General features: G+C 42.1%; 1 protein-coding gene across 1 annotated transcript; it reads left to right on the plus strand.

Annotated features, from left to right (window-relative positions):
* Positions 1-716: 716 nt before the first annotated feature.
* inpp5kb (inositol polyphosphate-5-phosphatase Kb) lies at positions 717-8,922 on the plus strand. The gene is made up of 13 exons (XM_053442051.1): positions 717-945; positions 2,244-2,295; positions 4,558-4,662; positions 4,807-4,915; positions 5,612-5,728; positions 6,141-6,316; positions 6,415-6,526; positions 6,614-6,723; positions 7,717-7,927; positions 8,055-8,192; positions 8,272-8,355; positions 8,455-8,559; positions 8,854-8,922. The coding sequence occupies exons 1-13, from the start codon at positions 717-719 to the stop codon at positions 8,920-8,922; spliced, it is 1,617 nt and encodes a 538-aa protein (XP_053298026.1).
* Positions 8,923-9,706: the final 784 nt, after the last annotated feature.

Consider the following 9,706-nt stretch of genomic DNA (forward strand, 5'->3'; position numbering starts at 1 on the left):
GAATCTTTCTCACAGCAAGAAAGTTCAGAGTCTGAGCTTTTCTGTGCTGAGTTTTTTCTCATGTTCTCCCCATGTACGCATGGGTTTTCTTAAAATGTACTCCGGCTTCCCACGATCCAAAGACATCCAGTTTAGGTTTATTTGAAACATTTAAATGCCTGTTTGTTTAAATGTGAGTGTCTCTATATGTCGAGAGTGTATCGCAGGTTCAACATACACACACAAACATTCACACTCATGGCTAATTTGGAGTCTCTAATGAATCTAACCCTCTGTCTCTGACCTGTGGGTGGAAGCTGGATCACCTGGAGAAAACCCACACATGGGGGTTTGAGGTCTTCTCAACTGCTGCTCAACTCATTGAATTAGGTTTTTCAAACAACACTAGCTTATTACCAGCTCTCCCAGCATGCATTGTTAGATGTTCAAACCTAATATTTATCTTTTCCCCATGACTGAATTGTCCAGAATCATGCCCTTTAAAATACGTTCTAGGTTGTTTGCTGTATTTATGTTGAAATGGCACACAGAGCGATGCAGAGCACATTCCATATGTTAAGAGAGTGAGGGATTATTTCTGAACATACAAAGAGGGCTTTAATGCAACAAACACCATGCGTCATGGTGACATTCAATAAACAAACGTGTCCATTCAAGAATAACATAATACTTTCTCACTGGATTGTCGGCCAACCTGGGATAAGAAGCTTGATCCGATGTTCCGCTTTAAGTCCAGAGCAGGTTGTGTGTGGGACTTTGCACTCGGGAGGAGAACAGCAGAGCGCAAAGTGAAGGCAACCGAAAAGAGAAGAAACAGTCAAACAACGGGACTCACCATCGGAAAGCAGATCCAGTCTCTCGACTCCCCTTTGGAGATCTTCATCATCTGTGCCCAGGGCGTCTGCGGCTTCTTCCCAACACCACAACAGAGAGTTACAGATAAAGGTACTGCCATGAATGGATGATGGTGGGGGTTTATTCTCAGCAGGTTCTTGAAAGGAAAGAAAGAAAAAAAACATTTAATACATTTTAAGACCATGGCTTGATTACACCAGAGTAAACATCTTCTTAAATAAATTAGAGGGTAAGGATCTTCCTGAAGATAAAACTTTTGAAGAACAAAGTTTTTAAGACAATCAATGGATTTGAGAAAAAAATCCAACAGATATAGAAAATGATCGGTTCCATTTGATGCAAAATGATTGGAGCCATTGTGTTACTTTGATAACCAAAAGATGCCAGCCTTTATAGAATCCACTTCCAGAAATAGTTGTATTTGCCAGTGATAGTGTGTGTGTGTGTGTGAGTGTGTAGTTTGTGGCATTAAAGTTTAGGTGATTAGGTTTAAGGAAAATATCAGTTACAACTTTACCAAACAATGTTTATTTTGACAGTGACATCAATATGTCAATATATACGTTAGCCTTAGCTACTTGCTGGCTTTCTAACATAGTGGAGCATTTAGCAGTTAAAGAGCCACGTAGCGTTTTCAGGTTTTTTGGGACATAAACAGAACTGAGGTGAGTGACTGATACATTTCTGTAGTGGCCAGAAACATTAGTTCATGCCAATGTTGCTAAACTGTCTACTGTTTACTGTTTGCAGCTTGCTATGATGCCCCCAAGCGGCCAAAACATAAATTAATGCAACTTTAACACAATGTCGTCACAAACGTGAATATTGTGTTTCCATGTGCGCATTGGATTTTAATCAAAAATGTTGTAAACTTTGGTTTTTCCGTAATCAGCCTGTCAAAATTGTCTATGGTGCAAAAGCCTCAAGATCCAAGCTGTTCTAATGTGGATTTTAATGGAAAACAACCTAATGGTATTTTTTTCTAAATATTTAAATGAATATCATATATAGTGCTCTTTTCTGAGACCTTTTGCTGTTTGGCCAATAAGCTTCATGACCCCAAAGCCAAATATTTATCATGGACAAAGTATAAAAATTAAATCTCTTTAAAACATCAGGAACATTTTCTTCCAATATAACTAAATCTATATAAAAAATAAATAAGTAATGTGCTTCTACATGTGACCTTCAGGGCGCTGTCACTTTCACGTGGAGGAAGTTAAGCGTGATTTGACATGATTACAAAGCCATTTCAGAAATGGCTTTCAGGCATCCCGGTCAGGTTTGGCTTTTGTCTGATTTATTGGGCTCTGGCTCTATTATTGTGCTTATGTATGTCCTGTTTGTTCTCAATTTGTTTGGGCACGTGTGTGTTTGTGTATCCGCAGGGGAGGAAATGAGCACTGGAAGATTTCGAAGTGGTGGGAAGGACAAGTGCAGGTAAGATACACATTCACCTTTTCTCCCACTGAGATCTCTTCTTTTTCTTCTTCTTCAGAGAGAAAGTAGCGATGAAAGTAATTGTGATAGAAAGCACGGACTTTAGGCAGAACAGGCTTTATACGTGAGTACAGAAAAAGAAGCTGGGACCCTCCTGTACATTTGCCTAACTAGTACAAACTTAAACCAAATATAGTCTTTTCAGGGCTCCGTGTTAAATCTGAAACAGTCTCCACTTCGTCACTTCTCACTGGACAAGTGAACCCCGGTCTGTTATCCACTTAACACTTCTGCTTGCTAAAGAATGTGTCCTAATTCTCTTCATGTGACACTGTTACATGATGTGACAGGGAGAACTGGGGCACCCAAGATTAGCACTTTATGTATTTTCTCCAAGCTCATTTCCACTGCTGTTTTCTTTTTCATCATAACACTATTGTCCACCACAGTGAAAACCCTGACATAGATAACTCATATAACTATGTTTTTAAAATGAATCCGTTAAATGCTATCAGGAATTTAATTGAATGATGCTTTGTGGTTCAGTGCATAGTGTCAGAATCAGATGTTTCAATCATTGATGGCAGCAAGTGTGCCAAAAAAACAAAACAGATAAGGATAAGGATCAAATAAAATGTTACATTAAAATTAATAATTAATAATTAATAAAACAGAGTCTATAAAGAGTCAGAGGCTTGATTGAACTTTCTCGCTGTTTCTAATCCCAGTCATTGTTCACAGAGCGGCACGTTTTCTAATTCTGGTTACTAAACTCTGGAACTAAACGTCTTACCTACAGCTGAAGGTATTATCCACATTCTTGTTTTTGACCTCTTAAATCGTCCAAATATATATTAACGTTTTAGGCTAAATATTCAGAGTCACTGATGGCTTCATGTATTACGACCTTCCAAATCCGTTATGTAAATTCACCCACTACTAACTGTGGCGCAAAAATAAAATTAGACTTTTAACTATTATATAAAGAAATTAAGCATCTGTGTCAGAGCCACATCAACTCCGTTTAACCCCCACCTCAATCTGGGTTTACAAAGATAACCTTTCACCTACATGCGGAGGGGCTGGATTGAGGCCAAAAGAAGCTAATGCTATTGTGCGCTGATGTCCCGTCACTAATACATGGCTGTAGCTGGGGCGCAGTGGTAAGTGTACTCAGCTGATGGGGAGAATGCTGGTTGAGTAAACCTCTTAGAGATCTGACCGGTTGCTCAATTGTTGCAACAGTACCCGCAAGGATGGAGGATCAGCCCCTGGTCCTCCTCTTCTATCCCCCTGTGACTCAAGGACAAACACACATTCACATGCCAGCGATTATGGTCCAAATCGGACTCGTTCTTGCCCACATTCCTGAGTCGACCCCACTGCTTTGTGAAGCGTTGCTCCATCGCTGCCTGATCACACCGGACTCTGCCACAGAAAGGATTACACCAACACGGAGGCGCAGAGTTTTCTTTCATGCTGGTCAGTTTGGAGGACCTGAAACAGACGCTCCCTGAAGCACCTGCAGAAGGATTTGACGAACGGGGGGGGAAACGAGTCACGTTACTTCCACTGGTCTGAGCAGAACGAAGGCCCTTCTCATCAAATGGCTGCAAACAAACCAGCTAGAGAAGTCTGAGGAGGAATCAAAGTCTGAGGAGGATTCAAGCCAAGAGCATTTGGTTCACTGGATTTGGCTCGTTTCCAATAAAGCGTTTTTTATTTGAACAATCCAAAATAACTTATAGGACAGAGAGGTAACAAAGCTCTAATAAGGAAGACCTTAGTTTCAGTCTAATATCCAAAGATGGACATCTTCACAGGCAGCATGCGTCTGCGCTCAGACAGCATGAGCACCTCGGCATCTCAGGGCTCGAGGTCCAAGGTGCTCCTCCGCCAGCGTCTGGCCCAGCTGCTGACCTGCATCGAGGACCTGAGCTCTGACGACGAGGCCAGCGAGGAGGTGTCCCGCTCACTGGACGAGGCCTTTCAGCTCTGTGGAAGCTACATTCCCACAGACGCATTCAGGTTGACACATGCATAATGGATGCTCACACAAACACACAGACATAGGGTCGAGAACTTGTTTTTACGATTTTGAAAAATGTGGATATCAAAAAAGTGAATCATTGATGCCTCTACTTTATTTTTACAAGTCATGTATTTAAGGAATTGTGACTTAATTTAAGGGATATTTGTTATTTTCTGTATTTCCATCACTTTGATTAATTAATGTCATTAACCAAAACCCAAAACTTCCAGGATGCACATGGTGACCTGGAACGTGGCCACAGCAGAGCCTCCTGAGGACATCACCTCTTTGCTGCAGCTGGATGTTCAACCCCCCACAGATCTCTATGTGATTGGGTCAGCAACAAAATATGGAACCTGGCACTTAATTTGTCACATTGGATATGACAGTATGCCAGTAATTGTCAATGTTTGTGTGTGTGTGTGTGTGTGTGTGTGTGTGTGTGTGTGCGTGTGTGTGTGTGTGTGTGTGTGTTTCAGCCTGCAGGAGGTGAGTGCTTCACCTGTGAGGTTCATCTCAGACCTGTTGGTGGAGGACTCCTGGAGCCACGTCTTCATGGACACGCTGGCCCCCAGAGGATTCATCAAGGTAAGAGCAGACAAAGGCAGGAAGAGGGAAACTAGTGTGTGGGCTGATATAAGTGAAAGAGTATGAAGAAAATGGTGCACGTGAACAACTGATATAAATAATACTAACCGGATTCCCTACTGTAAAAATAACAAATTCACATGTTGTGAGTTTTTTTGCATTTCATTGTACTTGGGTGTCTGTATTGCAATTGTTAAATAAACTACTCAAAGAACAACCCCAGTTTTTCTTAATCATCAAGCCATAGAAAGTGTACAGAAATAAGCATCACCTCTTATTCATCAATGTATATACAGAACACCAAATTAATATCATAGTACATTTCCCCAAAAAGCCTGAAATTTACATTAAAGATACATCCAAATCCAATCAAATCCCGAAAAATCTAAATGTAAAACTCACAGCTGCAAAAAATTTAAAAAAAATGATTCTCCAGACTCTGTTATGAAATTGAGAATGAGTTTAATTTCTTATTCTATTGTTCTCTGGTGTCTACGAGGATATACAGGTTGTATGGATAAACTTGCTTCCGTTGAAGACCGAGTTGTAAAACATAATTACACAATACTTTATTTTGTAATCAAACACTGCGCATGTACTTTGTGGTTGTTTGCTTGTATACCAATTAGGGTTAATAACATATATAACACATATATAACAAATAACAACTCTCTCTCTCTCTCTCTCTCTCTCTAGGTGAAATCAGTGAGGATGCAGGGTCTGCTGCTCCTGGTTTTCGCCAAACAAGTCCACCTCCCGTACATCCGAGACATCCAGACCACGTACACTCGCACCGGCGTCTTCGGCTACTGGGTAGGAAATCACAAGGCGCTGGTTAGCACTGAGCCTTAGAGATGACGACAACACGGTTGAGCCCTGCACACCAGGAATCCCACTAGCATGAGATGCGGTGGAGTTTAAAGACACTATGAAAGGCCTATTGTGTTTGTTCAGTGGAACATCAACAGCTTTGACTGAATGAAATCTCAAACAAAGAACACTCAGTGCTGGATCTGGTAAATCCGAGGCAAACACCTCCAACGCGAATGATCGAATGCATGATTCAAGTTAAAGGAAAAACTTTAGTTAATCAGGAATTTATGGAGAAATGGGAATTACTTAGTGTTCTTAAAGATACCATGACTCTGTATTCATGATCCATGAAACATTGTGATCTACTTCACAGACTCCTGTACATTCCTCCTCCTCTGTTTGTCTGTGTTAGGGTAATAAAGGAGGAGTGTCCGTGCGTTTCTCTTTCTACGGCCACATGGTGTGCTTCCTCAACTGCCACCTGGCGGCCCACATGAACTACGCCCTGCAGCGCGTCGACGAGATCGAGTACATCCTGGAGACGCAAGATTTCGACATCAGCGAGAGCCCAAACGTGCTGGACCACAAGTCAGCGCATTCACACTTGCACTGTGGAATATATGCACTGAGGGTTTGTTGGAAAGCACTGACAAACGTTGCTCCATCCCTCTCTCTCTCTCCCACAGGTTGGTGTTCTGGTTCGGTGACCTGAACTTCCGTATTGCCGACCACGGCTTGCACTTCCTCCGCTCGTCCATCAACAGTGACCGACTCAATTTGCTGTGGAGCAAGGACCAGGTGATGATGAGCACAAAATGAGCACAAGCACACTGACACACGAACACCATAATCCTCACTTGCCAACTGTCTGTCGTGTTCTTGCAGCTCTCGATGATGAAGAAGAAGGAAGCGTTCCTGCAGGAATTTGAGGAAGGCCCATTGAATTTTAAACCCACCTACAAGTTTGCCCGCAACTCTGACACCTATGATACCAGGTAACCTGAGCTTCTAGCAAGTCGCTAAAAACAGACACACACTTTTCAAACATGTATCAGAACTTTATCTGTGCTCCTCTTCCCATTTGAATTTTTTGCACAGCTCTCCGAAGACATGGTTTGGTTTTAAGTAAGACTCCTTTCGTGTTGCATGCCCCACGTTCCCTTATTTCTTAGTCTCTGCACCATCTTTCCTTTTTCCCCAAAGCTTCAGCCACCACATATCCGGTTGATATTGAACATGCACCCCCCTGAGAGGCGCAGACAGAAAACCCTAAGCAGCACACGCAGTGAACCCTGATGCTTAGAGGCAATTGGGAGCAGCTCCTTCTGTGAGTCATATCCGTTCCTGACATGAGCGCCGTGTATGTGTCTCTCTCAGAAAGAGCACTGTGGCGCTGCCTCTAACCATGTACAGACCCAGGCCCCTGCAGCGCTGCAGCACCACCCTCCTCTTCCTCCTCACCTCCCTCACATGGGGGCTGCTCTCTGTCTGGTTGGGGGCCTGGTACAGGGAGCTAGACCCGCCAAGGTGGGTGTCTCCATAGACATGCCCTGTTTTTTAAATTGGATAGGTTGTGTAATCATAAAAAACCTACGATGACAAAATAAGTGTAAATGACAAGACAAAAAGGGGATTAGTAAACTAATCACCACGAGGAATTACAGACGTGATCTGGAAACTCATGAGACCGGAGGCCGCTCCCTCCTGCACCCAGCACCCCACTGTTTGTTCACTGCATAATGTATGTGTCGCTTTTTATAGTGAAAGTGCTATTGACATAAGCTATATGTCAAATGCTATTGTCCACGCTCATCTGTCATTTCTTCACTGCTCTGCACCGCATGTGTGTCTGTTTTTTGTTTCCAATATTTCTGTATAAAATAATAATTGTTAGGTTGAAACGGACACTTGACACATGTGGAAACCAGTAGAAACACAGAATTATTTTTCAGCCTGTGGTACCAACACTTGTCTTTTGCGTTGCTCAGTGGCAAGAAGAGGAAACCAGCTTGGACGGATCGGATCCTCTGGCGCATCAAACCCAAAGACCTGCCATCGGAGGATGATGAGAAAGCATCCACTTGTACCGACGATGGACAAGATGAATATCCAATCATGGTCACCCAGGATAAGTACACCAGTGACATGAGCTATGGAGTCAGTGACCACAAGCCGGTCATTGCAACCTTCAGCCTGGAGGTGAGAGCAGACCTAAGACTCAGTTAATAAATCATATAAGCTTGCCTCTTTCATTCCAATACTTCCACTAAGTGAAGTTTTTTTTTGTTCATTGTCTAAACTCATCCTCCTCTTGTTGCTCCATCAGCTGAGGAAATGCTTTGACACGCCGATGGTGCACATCTCTCCTGAGGGTGTATGGAGCGCCGACCAGGATGCAGTTCTTACCTACACCGTCCAAGAGGACTTCATGTCCTCCACATGGGACTGGATTGGCCTGTACAAGGTACTGAGACCAACTTATATGGCAAAAGAAAACCAATGATATAAGACAGATCTGAACTCAAGAGGTTTATGTCCTGCAGGTTGGATTCAAGAGTGCGTCCGACTATGAAACCTTTGTTTGGGTGAGGGAGAACGAGCTGCCAGAGACAAATGAAGTCATCCAGGTAAATCACAAATGAGACTTTTCTAATTATATTGTATATAAGAAAAATAAGTTATGAGTGCAGGCTTCATTATCAGACACGCGTGTGTTGTGGTTGCAGATATCTGTGGATAAGGATGCGATCCCTCTGCTCGGTGGACAGTATGTTTTGGGTTACTACAGCACGAACATGCAAAGCATCCTCGGCCTTAGCTCAAACTTCCAGGTGAGTCATCTCTCAGTTACTTATTATCATTTCTCCACTGATGTAATAGTTGTATTTTTAGTAATTAAAGTAATTAATATTAACTAGTAGAATAATGAGAACTAGATGAAGGCAAAATATGGCTCCAGTAATAAACATATAACAGAATTTCCTATTTCAAGAAAAACTATACATAATTGGGCTTTACAGGAGCGGTTCGGCAGATCGTATAGAGGCCACTGTATTTTCAGTAGTAAGTGTGCATGGCAGTGGGCTGGTTGGTTCAAGGATCCCATCTTTGTTTTGATCTTGCAGATCCTGGAGTCAAAGCGTGCTGTAATGGAGGGCCTCATTCCTGAGGGCATTAACGGCATCAACAAATAAGAACAAATTCACAGCAGTGCCACATCGTGTTCCTCTCGCCAGCAGATCTACAAAGAACCGAACTTTCATATGCCTCATGATCAACTGGATACACGGATACAATCTTGTACTGGATAAGCTGACTCATTAAATAACTGCCATCACGTGTACTGGAAACTTGAGTTGTTGTTGAAATTTGCATGTTAGGAATTCACTTTAAGTCAGATTCACTCTTGCTGGAACAGTTCATTAATCGATGTTATGAGTTTATGCCTGTTAGAGTAGAAAATACTGTAATAAACATGTCAAGTGACACAGTTCATTCAAATGCAAAAGGTGTGCTTAAGTTTGGTCTTGAAAGTCGTGCAGAATGACATGCAATACAGGAGGAGGCTGTCCTGCTATCAGTTGTTTGCAGCAGCTTTTAGACCTTAATTTGTTGGGGTGGAATAAGGAAGATGGGAGAAAGATTAAAAATATAATGTACACATGAATCCCTCGAAGAACATGAAATGTTGATGTGGACTTTCACACTGAGGTGTTTTGAGTCATATATTTCTTTACAAACCGTTATCTGTGTGGTAATATAAAACGCGTGTGTATCATGAGGATAGACAAAAAATAAAAATATTAATCAAGTTTCTTGTCTTCAGTTCCTGCTTTTTTTTTTCTTTTTAGGGCCCGAGCACTGACATGAACGGTCAGGTGAGACCCTATTGAAATTGTAATGATTATTATCATTATTATCATTATTCAGGCAAATGAATTGGCTTTTTGAGGGTTTTAACATGCTCAAATTCTTACC

This window comes from Pleuronectes platessa, chromosome 15 (genome assembly GCF_947347685.1).
Source record: "Pleuronectes platessa chromosome 15, fPlePla1.1, whole genome shotgun sequence".
Classification (NCBI taxonomy): domain Eukaryota; kingdom Metazoa; phylum Chordata; class Actinopteri; order Pleuronectiformes; family Pleuronectidae; genus Pleuronectes; species Pleuronectes platessa.

Bases quoted from the DNA above. Each gene is read 5' to 3' on its own strand.
- inpp5kb (XM_053442051.1), top strand. From the start codon at position 717: ATGTTCCGCTTTAAGTCCAGAGCAGGTTGTGTGTGGGACTTTGCACTC. The intron at 4,916-5,611 runs GTAAGAGCAGAC...CTCTCTCTCTAG, and splicing joins CCCCCAGAGGATTCATCAAG to GTGAAATCAGTGAGGATGCA. The intron at 5,729-6,140 runs GTAGGAAATCAC...TGTCTGTGTTAG, and splicing joins CCGGCGTCTTCGGCTACTGG to GGTAATAAAGGAGGAGTGTC.